At 28.1% G+C, this 16,597-nt stretch overlaps 1 protein-coding gene across 4 annotated transcripts in view; it reads left to right on the top strand.

The window, feature by feature from the left end:
• LOC111626639 (Ca(2+)/calmodulin-responsive adenylate cyclase-like) overlaps nt 1–16,597 on the top strand; it is a 67,827-nt gene that overhangs the window by 11,332 nt on the left and 39,898 nt on the right. The window contains exons 4-8 of one of the 4 annotated variants that reach the window (XM_023370086.1): nt 11,127–11,271; nt 13,122–13,283; nt 13,365–13,408; nt 13,591–13,732; nt 14,212–14,309. In XM_023370086.1, coding sequence (XP_023225854.1) covers nt 11,127–11,271; nt 13,122–13,283; nt 13,365–13,408; nt 13,591–13,732; nt 14,212–14,309 — 591 coding nt within the window. Of the gene's footprint in view, nt 1–11,126; nt 11,272–11,340; nt 13,297–13,364; nt 13,409–13,590; nt 13,733–14,211; nt 14,310–16,597 lie in introns of those variants that run through there. The other 3 variants (XM_023370084.1, XM_023370087.1, XM_023370088.1) reach the window with 3 other exon arrangements.

Here is a 16,597-nt window from a genome sequence, read left to right as displayed (position 1 = left end):
TATGATTTATATTGTTGTAGAAAAAATGTGCCTCGTTTAGTCTTTATAATAAATTTCTAGGTAATTGTTCTAGATATGATGCTAGTTCGTATGAAAAACTACATAGTGTTAGTTTACACGAAGTACTTTAAAAATAAGCGAAAACGTCATGTGAAATATCTTCAAAAAATATGTATAATTTTAATAATAAGTTAATAATTGGATTAAATCATCAGAAGATCAAAATATCACAAAAATGAACAAGAAAAGAATTGTCTAATTAGCGTGTTATAACGTAATACGAGTATTTATTCATTTCTTTCATCTCTTGAGAGTTGTTAAAATATCACAAGATTATATCTTTCTCTTTCTTTGAAATTTAATAGAAATTGTCAAAAAAAGATGAATTTTCTAAAATGCTGTTTCTTTTTTTTTATCTAAGCAACAATTATAGTTGTTTTTTCCTTGGGTATTTACAGTATCTCTCAAGTTTTATCGTTTTTATGTCATAGTTTCGATCCATACAGAGTAAACTAACAAGATAAGTAAGTTTTTTCAACGTGTAAACATTGAAACAAAACTTATTTCTTCGAATTTTATACGACAAATAGAAGTATAAAGTGTAGAAATTTCTAAAAACCGCGCTAACATTTTATATATGTCGAATTAAAATACTTTTTTTTTGTAATCTTCAAAATGTGACAAGCGAAACGAATGAGTGAGGTGACACGATATGATGTAAGAAGTGGCCTTCTTCTTCTGATCTTTTCTCATACATGCTTCTAAGAACGAGTTTGTTATTGTTTGTTAGGTCTTTTCTTAATGACATTTTGAGTCTATGTTAGTGATTTATTATCAACATAAGAATCATCTTCTGGATATCTTATGGAACTATAACTTTCACTTTCGCAATTTATCTTCACATACTTGTCACAGTGTTGATACCAAATCATACAATGATCCGATAGTTCGTTTTTTTCTACTTTATATAACAGAATTCCTACTCTGTACTGTACACATTTATATATTATACATCAATTTATATATCTGTAACGTTATATATGAAAGTATTTAGTTCATTATTCGAAAACTTCATGTAAAAAAATCAAACAAAGAATTAAAATATTAAACTTTATAGTTTAGTAATTTAATTTTGCGCTTTGTATAATGTATTGTTTGCTTAAAAATATATACTTCTCTTCTTAAATTAAAGACTTAGGCCTATACATTTTTCTTTCTATACTTTTTAATTCAGACTTGGTGAGTGACATTATAGGGTTTGACAACGAGAAAATCAAGTAAATAAAGTGGTTTAGAACGAGAAGAAAGTTCGTTCAGATCAATATATATATATAAGAAACAAACTTTTGTCTAGAAATTGCCTTAATTCCTTCTTTATTCTTTATTCTACGATACGATTCGAGTCGTAATTATTGGAAAGGATCAATATTTTTCTTTGTTTGATAAGTTCTTTGTTGGTGTCTATTATTAGATACGAAGCAAGCAACGACTTTCCAAATCATTTTAAGGTCAAAAGCGCAAAAATAAAAAAATACATTTTTTAATATTTTGGTAAATTTTAAACATTTATTTTTCCTCAAGAAAATAAAAATTTTCTTTCCCTATATTCATGTACAGTACAGTACTTAATTAATATGATAATAAGGAATTTAATAATTATGTATTAGGTTTTAAGTCAGGTGAAGTATTATTCTTTTATTATATACATCAATTTTGTCGAAAACATCTGCTTTAATACTAGAAAATTGTTAATTAGTAATAAAGTGAATTGCTTTTAGTACAACTTANTAAATTATAAACATTACTGTTAATAAAATATGCATTGTAGCTGCCAGTTATTTTTTCTGGATGGAGAATTTTATATAATTTTCCTTTTTGAATGATTTAAGAAGCTTAAATTATTCATTCGTTTTTCAAAAACACGATTAAAATTAAAGCAAATATTTAATTTAACTACTTAAAAAACACGCTTGAAACTATATTAAATTTTATAACCTACGTAATCAAACATAAATATCGTTTACTGAGTATCAGAATATTGTAAATATCAATAATTAACTTTACCAATATATATAGGCTTACCCAAAAGTCAGTTAACCGAGTTTTATTTTTGCGTTTTGTAGGCCTATACAGTAGACTCTCGATTTAACGAAATAGGTGTCCGCTATTGCCGAACGTCCGTTAAATCGGATGTGATTTAACATTCATACTTGCAAATATACTTGTGAGGCAGGGTCATAACCAGTGGCGGACTAAGGCTAAAGCGGGCCCTAGGCAACATTGTAATTCCGGGCCTATTTTTCAGTCATAACACATACTTTGCGTTTGGTAGTTTGGTTTTAAAGCATATAGTATGTAGTTCTATTTAATCATCGGATTCCAAGAAAAAAAAGGAAAAAAAATAATATACATGTACAAAAATGAAATAAACATAATTTATTAAAACAAACAATTATACTTAAACAAATATACCCAGATTGATTAGTTATATTGCCTTTTTTCTCACTTTTAATTCTGCAAACTCGTCAATTAGTTTGTCATAATTAATAGTTATTTAACAACTCTTTTTCTATATAAAGTAATGATAAACTATTTAATTTTTGTTGGCCTAATGTGGATCTTAAAAAATTTTTTATTCTGGCCATTACTGAGAATGATCTTTCACCGCTTGCATTGCTTATTGGAAGTGTTAAATAAATTCTCAGAATTATGTTTAAATTAGGGAATGTTGCAATAATATTATTTTCCTGAATAAATGACCACATGGATACAGGNAATAGTTTCGGACACAAATGATGTTTCTGGAGTTTGAGCAGGTGAAACTTGTGAAAATGATGACGATTGTTGTAATTGTTCTCCATCTACAGTTAAAAATATGTCCAACGATCTTTTCATTTGTTTTGCCACTTTATCTCGATCTGCTTTTCGTTTTCTTTTTTCACTTCCACTTAAATGTTTATAGGAACTCATTTTAAAGACCACGTAGTAAAAAGAAAGACGAAAATGATCTTCAATTAAATTTATTTTTACTCAATATCACAATCACAAACAAAATCACAATTTGTGGTATTTTATATTATATATTATTTTAATTAAATAATGTAATACTTTTATAAAAACTTATTTTTATTTTAGGAATTCCAGAAAGTATTAACTATGAATCCAAAACAATCTATTTGCAATCAAGTCTAGGTACTGTACTTAAGTCTTAATTGCACAATTTTCAATCACAACTCACATAAGATGCAATACGTTCAGGAGACACTGATTTTAAATAGCTACGTTTGACTTTTTAAACACGTGCATAGTAAAGACTCGATAGGCGCAAGGCTCGATCGTATTTACACATATCGACACTCGCGGGCGTGGATGCATAAGCACGAGAACGCTCGTCCACACTTGTCGACTTTATCAATCAACGATTCGGCATAATTTGGATACGTTTCAGCAATAATTATGAATATCACGTTTTTCTGTTAAATAAAAATAAAAATTAATTATAAAAATTAAAAAATTAAAAACCTAATTTTCGGGCCCAAAAACTTACGGGCCCTAGGCACGTGCCTAGGTTGCCTAGGCCTTAGTCCGCCCCTGGTCATAACGAAGAGTTTTGGTCCTCGAGGCAAACCTCATAGTGGTGCCCTGATTCAATATTAATTACAAAAAACTTCTATGAATTCATTTCGGCATCCTTGGCACGTGCCTACTTTCGTCCTTCTTAGTTACACCGCTGTTATGAGTACCAATCCTAAACCGGATATAGGACATAGAATTAAGAACACTTAAGTTATTTATATGTTTTTAAGACATTCGATTTAAGGGGTTTTCGGCAATGGCACACATCTCTTCCCCTAATAAGTCTGTTAAATCGAGGACCTACTGTATTAAATTTTATATTTATCAATATCACTATAGTTATCAATAACTAACTACTATATAAATATTATATGACTATCAGTATCACTAAAGAATTATCAGAATTCTATAATTATCATATCTATATAGCTAAATATATATGGTCTATGACTACAGTGACCATATTTTTGGGGGGAAAATAAAGGACATATCGAAGAAAATCAAAAAATACCTTATAAAATTCATAAGTTTATAACTAGTGTTGTAACGAATAGTATATTCGGCCTCAGGCCGAATACCGAATATTCAGCATTATGGCAAGGATCCTGCTCTCTATTGGCCCGCTATCACTACGCTTCGCCAATCGCGTTAATTCTTGGCAGTTGTAGCGGACAGACAAGAGTGTTATGGAAGTATGTGATAAATGATATCAAATGTGAATAACAATGAAATGACCTACACGTGTAAATAACGGAAAAAGAACAGAGAAGGATCGCGAAGTGAAAATGTGAAAATAAATATGAAATTGAGTTGACAACATAATCGAACAAGTCTAGGCTGCTTATTGGCACGAAATTCGCGGCCGTCAATGCCAAACAATTGTTGTCATAGACTTCGGAAAGCTAAATGCTTGTAATGAAAGTCACTTAGCNTGGTTGGTTCCGATTACAACGAGTTAGATATAGCTTAAATCCGAACTATCAAAGGAAAATTACCGAGTAGTTAAAGTTGTTTTTCCTTCTCGGACGAACGACCGCCTTTAACCAAAACCTTAAATCCGACCTTAATAGGCTCAGAAGACACTGCAATTACCGGATTACAGTGACTCTCCCATCGAATCGGTCGGACGTCCAACCGAGTCCCTAATGAATTATATTCATTAACAAAGCATCCCCTCGGCTAAACTAAAGGCAAAAAACACACATAAATTATTGTGTATTATGACCAAGCTATCGTTAGTGAAATCATTAGTTTTAATGATCCTTTTTACGATTTATGTCGTTAACAACAACGACGTTGATTTACATACGTCGCCCGCTCGACAGCTTTAAAGGAAAAATGAGAACGGATAAAGTCGAAGTGAAGAAATTGGAATAATTCCTACGTGCATCCTTTTTCGTAATACCATAAGTCGAGAACGTTCTGTTTCCTTTCTCCGAAATCTAGTAATATATCGAATCCGATGACAGTACCAATGATACCATCTCCTATGTGACATTATTGAAGTCGACGTAACTTTGTTGATATTTTCTGATAAGAAATGTTTCTCTTATAAGAAAACATGCAAAAATCTTTCCGAATAAAGTTAATAAGGTTGTAATTTACAGAAACTAATGCTTTATGCTCTCATACTTTTATTAAGTGTTATTGACTAGTAGAAGATTTTTAAAAAATCAATATGATTACTTTTCTTGATTTTTCCAGAAGACCAAAATGTATTAAAAACAATCCTTAACCTTTACAGATACTATTTTTAATATAATAGATTCACTCTCTCTCTCTCTGTGTGTTTGTGTGTGTTCGTTGTGACTCGTGGAAGCATTGCAGATGTCCCTTCTATCTTAATCTGTTACGGTATTCTCGTTTGAAGAGAAATTCCTTTTATATGTTCCTTACTGATCTTTGGTATTTCCGCTTCCTTTATTTATTGTCTGGATTGTGTTAGTCATCTTTTCGAGAAAATTTTTCCATGTGATACGTTTCTAAATATAAGATCTATCGAGTTTGAAAGATGGAAACTTTGATATAAACTGATGTAACTTTAGTGAAGTTTCGTCAACAAGCCTTATTTTCTATTGAAGTTTTCTTTTACATTTTTTAATGATGATTTATTCATTTTTTTCAATGAATATTTTAAATTTTGTGAATAGTTTTATCGTTTATCAATTCCGTTTCGATTATCATCTCTTTATGTTATGGTATATACAGTATGATTTGTCTGGGACTATATGAGAAGCCGGTTTGTAAATATTTATTTTGCATAAGTATATATGTAAATAAAATCAAATAGTTACGAATTCACGGAAAAGTTTTTACTGATATCTTAGATATTTAAATGAGAAAGAAATTATACAGAATAATTAGACATATACGTAATGTCAAAACTCGGAATAGCGTACTCCTAAACAGTGCTAAAAAATACTATTAAACGAATTCCCCCCATAAATATTAAATTCTACATTAATAGTTACTGAAGAGTTCTCTGTTTAACATCGATTATCATTATCAAGTAACTTTCGAGGTTTCCAACTCAAACCTTTGTGCATATCTTGTTGTTATAACCGAGGTGTTCGTAATTAAATGACCCTATTCAATACCGTCTAGAAAAATATTTATCAATCGAAATGCAACCAAATCTGATATGGTGACATTTTAGGGCATGCGAAAGGCCGGCATATCCTTAAAATAAAAATTAGTACTCAAAAACCACCACTATGGCACTTTTGGCGCTGCAACAAAAGATACTCGTGCTGCACAGAGACATCAGCGAAGCGGAGGAGGCTTCTTTGATGTGGTCCCCATTCTTCCAGTACGTTCAATGACCAATCTTAACTGGTCCTCTACGATGCTTCTTACATGCATTGTCCTAGTCTTTCAAGGCTGTCAACATGTTCTCGATAAACCGCAATTTTTAATGTCCTCACAAATAAAACTGCTTTTTTACTGTTTACAGCTCCAGAAATGCCACAGTGGCGAGTTTTGGTATTACATTTTTTATGGAAATGTCTTCCTCAATGTCACTAGATCAAATTTGGTTCTTGTCTCTGTAGACAGCGTTGAATAGAGGCACTGTACGTTAATTACAATCGCCCGATATAATTCTCGTTTGAGGTACCTCATTTTACAGCACACTCGATTTAGTGCTGATTTCGGAGAATAAACTGTGCCACTAAATCGATGTTACATTATAAATTATAAACAAGGAGCAGAGAATAGAAGAAAATATTTTTTTAAAATTTTATTCAACAGATGTAAACCATGTAAATGTAACAACTGTTTTGCTACGTCACAATATCCCTCATGAAAAAATTATGAAACATTTCCAGAGATCGTTACATATTTAATTAATGTAAAATTACTTTAAATAATTCATTTTACAAAATAAAACTTCGAAAATTACTTATTTAATTCGCTAACTTTTTACCTTTCATTTTATTACATATTAAAACAGATAAAATTTTTCTTAATTTTAACAATAAAATAAAATTCTAAGATTCGTCCATATTTTTGGTACGAATTTTGCAATCTTTATAGTTATAAGGATAAAAAAATTCTTTAAAAATTTGCAGAAAAATTTCACCGAATTTCACAAAAAAATCCTATAATGTCGTAAAGTAACGACAGTAGTACAGTAGCGTGTCAATTTAATAGAGGATATTGTGTTACTGCGTTGATATCAATACTATAATACAATCGATATTGAAAATGAAGTATATGCACTTGTGTAACCCTGTAAGCATGCAGACTGATTTTAACCATCAAATTTAAATTGTTGCTTCAATTAAATCGCATTTGATCAATATTCGGTTTTCACTAAACACTCCGATTCATTCTCATTTCCTTTCCACAATCTGCATAATTCGATTGCAACAGCCAAAAATCACCAGATTCCATAATTATACTTTTTTTTTCTATTCGAATCAACGATTCTATTTTATATATTTATAATAATAATAATTAAATTTAAAAAAACAAAAGAATTTTTCCTAATACACGAGAAATGAACGAAATGAATAATTTATAACAAATTACTTTTTGGTGGTTCTCGTTATATATGAGGCCCTGGTCAAATTTTGGAGGGATGCAAGAGGTTCTAGAAGGTCCCACTCAGGTCTGAGAGGCATTCTACAATCGCTAGAAATTTTTGTAGTAGAAAAACTTCTAAAAAATAAAATAAACTCGGATAAAAAATAGAAGAGCGGGAATAAATTCATTATAAATTTAGAACCGACAAACATCTCAAATCTTAAATAATAATCTGTAAAAAGATTAAACACAGAATGGATGAAGAAATAATTCCAGTTAATTAAGTATGTAATTGCTGTCAAGCATAATAAGTATTATAGAGTTTAGTACTTTATCCAAGTGCTCTCTTCGTGTAAATGGAATATTTTAATTTTTTTTTTAAATAAACACTGTAAGATGAGAAATAAAGTAATAAATATCGTTCCGCTTATCGATTTTCGGTATGACATATAATAATCTTCGTTGCTGCGTGATTGCAAAATTTCCCTTTTATTTATTTTTCCCTTTAAGTAATATTACTAAAAAATATCGACTAAAATTTGCAACAGTTAAGAATTTATTTTATCATTTTAATGCGCTTTTAAATGATCTAAAACTGGTGAACATTATTAAATGCTCGAGATTTTCTTCTGAGGCACATAAATAAAGGAGATAAAGTTATTGTGGATATCAGAGGAAAGATTCTATTCTGTGGATAATTGAAAACCATTGAATTCGCGTGTATTAAATCAAAGGAAATCGCATAAATTAAATGAATATTTCCAAACCAAAATAGCTTCAAATTTTTACGTTTAAAATTTTCTGATGTGTATAATAATAATAAACTTTTCCAGGATAAAATATTAGTGAATTAACGCTGAAACGACGAATTTGTCTCCCGGCAATTTTAATGCACTACAGAAACAACAGTTCGGTCCTTTCCTAAATTAATTTTTATACCGGTGATCGATTAATAACCATAGTAGATTATATAACTTACAAATTAAATCTAAAGTTACTGAACTTTTTAACTCTATACGCTCCAAACATTGTCAATTTAATCTTAACAGGCAAATTTCTCTATTTAATAAAAAAAATTCTGAATATACGTCTTTAAAATTCGAATTAAAATGCTATTAAGTAAGGTATATACTATTTTAAATTTCCATTCGTACTTTTATAACATTTAAATGTTCGATCCACGGTTCAACAGCTGTAGTCTTAGAAGTGAAATTCTGTACTTCCAGATATATAAATGCCGTTGTACCATTACCAAAGTGATTGACAAGACCTGAAGCAAAATCAAAATTAGTTGACAGGTTAATTTGACAGGAATCGTTTTGCTTATTTAAAGAGTTAGCTCAATCGCCAATACAACTTTGTAAAATTTTTAATAGATTTTACTTCACATAAAATTCCATCATATCGAAGTTTTCGACTAAGAAATTATTCTCGATAAATGATGATAAAATATTTTTCTCGATTTAATATCTTTTTCTAAAAAGAAAAAGTAATATTCGATATATGTTGACAGTTGATTTAGGTTGGTTTGAAACTGCAGAATAGCATCTTGCAAAAGATGTAAGACTATCTCACATCAAATCACTAAAAGAACGATCGGAATTCTGCTTGCTTGTAAAAGATTTATACCAATTTCTTCGATTTAAGCTTAGCTTCTAGATATTTTCGACTAAAATCTATATATCTGTACGCCATTGAATCCAACTTAAGCTCAATTCTTACGAGAGAAAACTGTTAAATCTCTCCGATCCGACTACTTCTGATTGAAAATACACGTTAGAATTTAAAAAAAAACATTACGGAATATTCGCCGCAAAAAAAACAGCGAAATATCCCATTACACTTCAAAAGATAAGGGAATAATTTATAAAAATAGTAAGCAATTTTTACTGTAAAATATGACTGCCCGTGATTTCTTTACATACAAAACCATCCGAACATAGTATTAAGCAAGTGCTAAACCCATTACTCACAGTCTAATGTAATAACAGCATTGAAGTAGCAAAGTTTGCTCGCCCACGTTGGATGTATACAATACATATTAATGAATGTATCTCTTCATATTATATACTAGAGCCTTATTCTATCAACGTAATTAAACAAGACTGAAATTCAAGAAGATTAAAATTTGCATAGCGGATGATTGAAATAATGTTTACTTTAAAAAAAAGTAATTAAATAAGCTTGTGTAAGTTTTATACTTTTTAGCGTAGTTTTAGTGTAATAATACGAGTACTTTGATTAAGTTATAAGCTGACATTCTCTTCTAACATTATCAAAAACTGAATATGGCTTTTTAATGTCTTTACGTAATTGTTTAACAAGCTATAAAAAACAATTAAAAAACCTTATCGAATTGTTAAATTTCCTGGAATAATTATTTTAACTCGGAGACAGGACCATAAAAATAGAAAGAAAATTACTCATTTTTACAATTTTTTTAATATTATTTTAATAAAATAATATATATATCACGTACTTTCATTAAACATAAGGGGAAAAAAATAGACTAGAAATTACAAAACTGGAGGGGGGAAGTTCTTCAAAAGTGAACATTCATCATCGTTAGACTTGAAGGAGTCAAATTGAAGAGAGAAAACGTAAAAATACAAAAATTAATGCATAAAATTAAATACAGAATTAGAAACTCGTCCGTATAAATTAAATTTATCATTAATTAACCATCATCCAAGATTCTTTTATGTCACTTTTCAAATTAATATTTTTACTATTTTTCATATCTTGTTAGCAAATAATGTTTAAAATTAATTTTATTTTAAAGTGATAAGTCAACAAGCTCTTTGATTACCTATTAAAAAAAGAGAAGAAAAAAAATTAATTCCTCATTTTGCTTCAACCAAAAATCCGTTATTTATCGTCAAAAAAATATTTTTTAAAGTAACAAATTTAACGACGACGAAATTATATAAATTCTTATATTTTAAAAAAAAGAATAAAGGAAAGAAAAATCTGCTATTTTCTCTAACGTTTGTGAGATCTTTGTACGTTCTGAAAGGCTACAAAACAAATTCTTGCCTTTCACAAATTTAAAGAATTCTTCTTTTGATTTATATCGTGTTTTTTTCTTAGCAAACGTGTACATTTTACGACGTATAAAAATGAGAATATCGAGCAGTTCTGACCTAATTTTGTCTTTGCCACCGAGCAGCAACTAGTGCAAAATAATTACACACAGAAGAAAATCATAAGATTTTATTCTTAATACGTTAAGAACCAAACAGGAAAAAAATAGTCTTCTTACACAGAGAAGTTTTTTAAAAAATAATAATAATAATTTGCGTAAGCAAAATTGGATGATTTAATGGGATTTAAAAACTTTTTATCATGTCTACAAATTACATGCGTAACAAATATTCATAAGCGGCATGTATATAGAAGAGAATAATTTTCTAAGAAATTAAATTGATTTATAGTGATTTAAATTCAACGAGAGTGCAAATTAAACTTAAAATTTTCGTGATTTGCAAGTTTAAGTTATGTACTTAATGTTATTTATCTGTTAGGAGAGTACACATCAGTCAAGCAACATTGAATTATCTTCATGGTGAATATGAAGTGGAAGCTGCTCATGGAGCTGATAGAAACTCTTATTTGAGAGAACATAACGTCGTTTCCTTTTTTATAATTCCTCCGGCACAAAGGAGAAAGGTAATATTAGTTTACCCACTAAAAATATATCCTAAATCCAGAAAATAATTTGGTATCCACTATCTCTCGAGTTATTAAAATATTGAATAGATATTTAAATAAGACCACCTGTTGATCGATTTTATGAAGGATAGAAGATATTATCTTTAAAATATTTATGATATTTGAATTTTGTGTGTGAATATTTTATGAAATTATCGTCTACTTTACAGTAGATGTGGTTTTTTTTTTTTTTTACTTTAACGTTATACTTCTTCCTGTTTTTGATGGAATAGTTGAGCAAATGATTTATTTGCTCGATTATCCCGCAAAAATTTGGAATGTTATAATGATAAAGTGATGTTTCTTTATAAGATTTTCACGATTTTTATTGTATAAAACATCTCTAGAAGCCCTAGAATGTTAGTTAGTCGAGCAAAGTTTGCCCATTTATTTTTGTTGTCTACAATGCTGAACACGTTTCGATAAGGTTGTCTGGCTTGTCTATTGCCTCAGGATATACAAATATCAACAGTAACGCAAGTTAATGCATCTATATAAGTAGCCTGGATAGTAGCGTGATGTACTATAACTGAGATAAGACAGACACCAATATCCTTCTAACAACTCGTCCTCCCAGAAGAAAGCTAATTTAATATAATGCATGATATTAAAATCATCAAAATTTATATGAAATGAGTGTTTAGAAAATTAATTTAATAACTGAATTATTGACAAAATAATAAATCTATATTGTTTTTATTTTAAAAATTCATTAAATAATCAATTAAAGTTAATTATATTCTAAAAATTAGCGCAATTTTCAAGTAAAATCGTGGTTAAAAGTATAAAGTTAATGAGTACGTATTATATATAAAATTCTTCAAAGAATTTTTTATTATATTCAAAATTCACTCTTCTGTAATTAGTAGAGTGTTGAAACACGATAAATTCTAACGGAAAGAAGGTCAACACGTGAATATTGACCCTTCTCTACTTAGATAAAGAAACCGCTCTAATGCGTGTCAAAGTTCAATGACAATGTGATAATTTGATAAAAACACTTCATACACCCTTAACACGAACATGCATTTCTTGAAAATTTTAAAGGAAATTTGAGGTTAAGGTAAAAAAAGTGCTTTTTCTATAGTTTCATACAGAATTTGTTCTCTGTAAACATTCTTATTCATAATCATGCTTTGAGAAGCTGATGAATTATCAATAAGATGCACGACAGAATATATAATGATACATTGATAGGACTATTTAAAATATGGATATTGAAATTTTAAGGATGAATAAATCTATTAAATTTGTGATAATATTTGTTTAGTTTAAAATTTATGAAGTAGGATACTATTATTTTATTAATTTTCAAAAGAATATATTAATGATCGTTATATAAATATTTAATAATATTATTCTATATTTTCTATCAATTCGAATGTATTATATATATATATTCTTCTTGTATAAAAATACTTAATCGAATGCCTGTTTTAATTTCCATCTTTATCGATTTAATATTCTATTACAAAATTCAATTCTTTTCACGAGTGACGTTTGTCATACGTTACACTTATAAATTTATTCGAACGAATAAAAATTTATACAAAGAATAAATTTCTTTTCCTCTGGCAAACTAAACTCTCGGTTTGAAGGGCTTGAAAACACACAAAAAAATCCCTTACTAACCAATTGCTTGAAGTAACAGCACCGCAAGAACATCAAGACTTCTCTATTGCACCTGCACGACCATTCCTAACCCCCATAACAAGGGACGAAAAAGTCACAGAGCGTAATTATTCAGATATTCGTTCTCTTTTTTCTTCCCCGTCTCTCTTCAGACCCTGTTGTTCAACACCCTACAGGTTCGTCATTTAGTTGGAAACACTAGAAGAAAGCTATCTTTTCGTCACGTAGGGAGCGTGGTTATGCAGCTGCTTCATTCCATCAAGTACAGCATGGACGTACCCTTTGCACATGTTGCTGTGGTGAACAACGCGGAAAGAAATGTTAAGAAGGTGAAACAGGTGCATACGACAGGTTGTTATTGTTTATTGGATTTATGATTTCCGTCACGTCTCCTTGTAACTGATTTTGTTTCAATGTAGCAATCGAAAATGGCTGAGAAATTAAGAAAACCGTTTAGAAAAAGGTTAGTATAAGTGATTAACGATAATAATTAACTAAGCACGTGACAAATGATCATTTACCTCCAATTTAGCAACTTTTTAGATTCCCTTTTAGAGACTTAAATCCTCTTATGGAGGTTAGAAAATGTTATTTTCAAGAAAACTTTCTTTAATATATTTTAATAAAATTAAATTAATTTTGCAGGCATTCTTCAATCAGTCAACCAACTAACAGAGTGAATAAATATTTAGCGCAAGCAATCGAAGCAAGAAGCGTTGATAGAGAGAAAACGAATCATGTCAACAGAGTTACCCTATGTTTTAGAGATAAAGAAAGAGAAAAACAAGTAGGTTTATATAAATATTAGAAAATAAAGTAAATTCACTCCATGTTTAACATGCGCTAAACTAAATTTAGGCCCATTGTTCTTCTAATTTTCAATTTAAAAAGTAAATATATACAAGTGTACTTGCATGTATAGATAAGTGTATGGATGCTCTGTAAATAATAATGGCAAGTCGAAAAGAAAATGAATTTTCAATAGAATATGAATAACTAAAGTGAAAAAAAAAACCATTATTTTCTTTAATTTCCATCATCATCACTATTCTTCATCCATTTTCATCATCATCATCATCATCATCATCATCATCATTTGCTGGCGATTAGAACCAATTTCTTTAATTTTCTGTTAAGAATTCACAATCTTTCGATTGGCATAAACATTTTTACAGAGCATAACATGCTATTATTGATTCCTATAAGCTAAAGTACTTAAATTTAATAAATTAAAAAGGTATGAATTCGTTTATTTTTAATATTTAGTATCATGAAGAGAAAGATCACGGCTTTGTTAATAGTATTGCCTGTACCCTTGGTGTTTTGGTAATTTTAGGTGTAGTGCAAATCCTGGTGTTACCAAGGTAAGACATAAATCACATCTTTCTATTATGTCTTATTAGATTTACCTAAATAATATAATTTATGGAAAAATGATTTTTAATATAATAAATAATCTTTTATAAATCAAGATACAATTATATTAGTTTTAACTTGAGATTAATTTGAACTCGAGATTAGTTGATGATTTAGTTAGAGTAGGGAATTTCAGTATGGATTAATTTAACAAAAGATTTATTTGAACGATAGATTAGTTTAATCTGAGGAATAATATGAAGCATAGATTAGTTTAAACTGGGGGATAATTTGAACCGTAGATTAGTTTAATCTGAGGATTAATTTGAACCATAAATTACCTTGATATAAAGGTGAATTTTAAAAATAGATTGATTAAAATCTGAGGGATTAGCTTAATCTGAAGTTAATTTAAACCGTAGATTAATTTAATTTAAAGATTAGCTTAAATCATAAATTAAAAATTATTTGAACTATAGACTAATTTAAAAAACTACAAACTAGTTTAAAGGATTCGTGAACGAATCACAGATTAATTGGTTTATTTACCTTGTTAAAAAATAAATTAAATATTTTGTGGTAGTTTACTTCATTTTAGATGTTAAGTTACCACAAAATGTTACATTCTTTTTATGTTAAAATAAATTTTTTTTATCTTTCAATTATTAATTTTTTTATTGGAGGTTTTTAATGCTATTTATGGACATTATTATTATTCTTATAATTTTCTCTTATATATCTTCAATTAAATTTATATAGAATTTTTTAATTCTGTTCTAGTTTATATCATTTTAATTTATAAATTTAATGTCCGCAAAACTAATTTCTTAAGCTTTTACTCAAAAATAAAAAAAATAAAATAATAATTTAAAATTGTAATCAAATATCTTATTAAATCAGATTAAAAGTACGAGAATATTTAAACATTTTGATTATTTATTTATTTAAAATTGAATATAAACTCGATTATATTAATTCAATATTTAAACAAAACTTTGGTATTTTAATACTAAAATAAATATAGTAGATTTGTTTTATTTTAAATCAAAGTCCCTCAAAATCCACAAACATTCACATGCAAATCCCTTCGCTGGATGTTGAAAGTTTTGCATTTTTGTTACAGAAAATTACTTTTTTTCCTTCTTTTTTCGGGGAATGGGATTTTCCGAAAGCTTGTAAGGCAAATGCATGAATTTTAGTATATATATATATTTTTATTTTTTAATATTTTCTGCATCTTATAAAGATTCCGTTTTCGTTTTTCATATAGGCTACACATAGATTTGTATTTTATTATATCAAAAGTCTAAACTTCAATCAAATTTATTATTACATTATATGATTTAATTGAATTTAATCAAATATATATATTTAATCGTTTCAATTTCTTATTTTAATTCGTTGGTTAATTTTAGTTATGGATTTGATTAAACCACGTGTTTACTGTAATGAATTCATTGAAATCGATTAATTTATAGTAGCGATTAGTTTAAATCATAGATTAATTTTAAACTATTGATTAGTTTAATCTAAGGATTGATTTGACATTTAAGAATTATTTTAAATTGAAAATTAGTTTAAACTATTAGTTTTTTTTTAGATTAGTTTAAGTTGTGGGTTAATTCAATCTGAGGAGTAATTTAAACTACAAATTAGTTTAACTGAAGATAAATCTGAATCATAGTTTGAATCATAATTTGTTATATTATAATGTGATAAACTTATAAAATTTTAAGATTAATACATATTAAGTGAATATATATATTTATTTTCACTTATAAATTATAAATTTTTTTATAAATANATTCTAATGTGATAAACTTATAAAATTTTAAGATTAATACATATTAAGTGAATATATATATTTATTTTCACTTATAAATTATAAATTTTTTTATAAATAAATAAATGTTTTCATCCTCAAATTGTAGACTGTTTCAGTTAATTTTTAAATGTTTCAAATTTATAAGTGAATTTGTATATCATATGTACTAATATTATGACTATTTTTTAATTTAAATTCCCAAAAATTATAAACAAATACTTGTTCTTTGAACTTCCTTAAATATTACCATCTTACGTTTTATATAGACTAAAATTGAAAATATTTAATGTTTATATTATGAAAATTGCTTGAAAATGCTTTCAAATTCAATGTTTATGAAGGACGATCGTTACATTCTGTACAAAGATGTTTTATGTAAACTATGAGAAATTCTTAATCCGTTTTAACTAATGAACTCTTCGTTACTTAAGTAATGAGAAACTGTAATTATTATTACAAAGTTCAACCATA

The sequence above is a fragment of the Centruroides sculpturatus genome, unplaced genomic scaffold (genome assembly GCF_000671375.1).
Source record: "Centruroides sculpturatus isolate CEXI.00-Female unplaced genomic scaffold, Cexi_2.0 scaffold399, whole genome shotgun sequence".
NCBI lineage: Eukaryota > Metazoa > Arthropoda > Arachnida > Scorpiones > Buthidae > Centruroides > Centruroides sculpturatus.
Note: the sequence above shows the minus strand (reverse complement) of the source record. Positions and strands in the feature narration are given on the sequence as shown.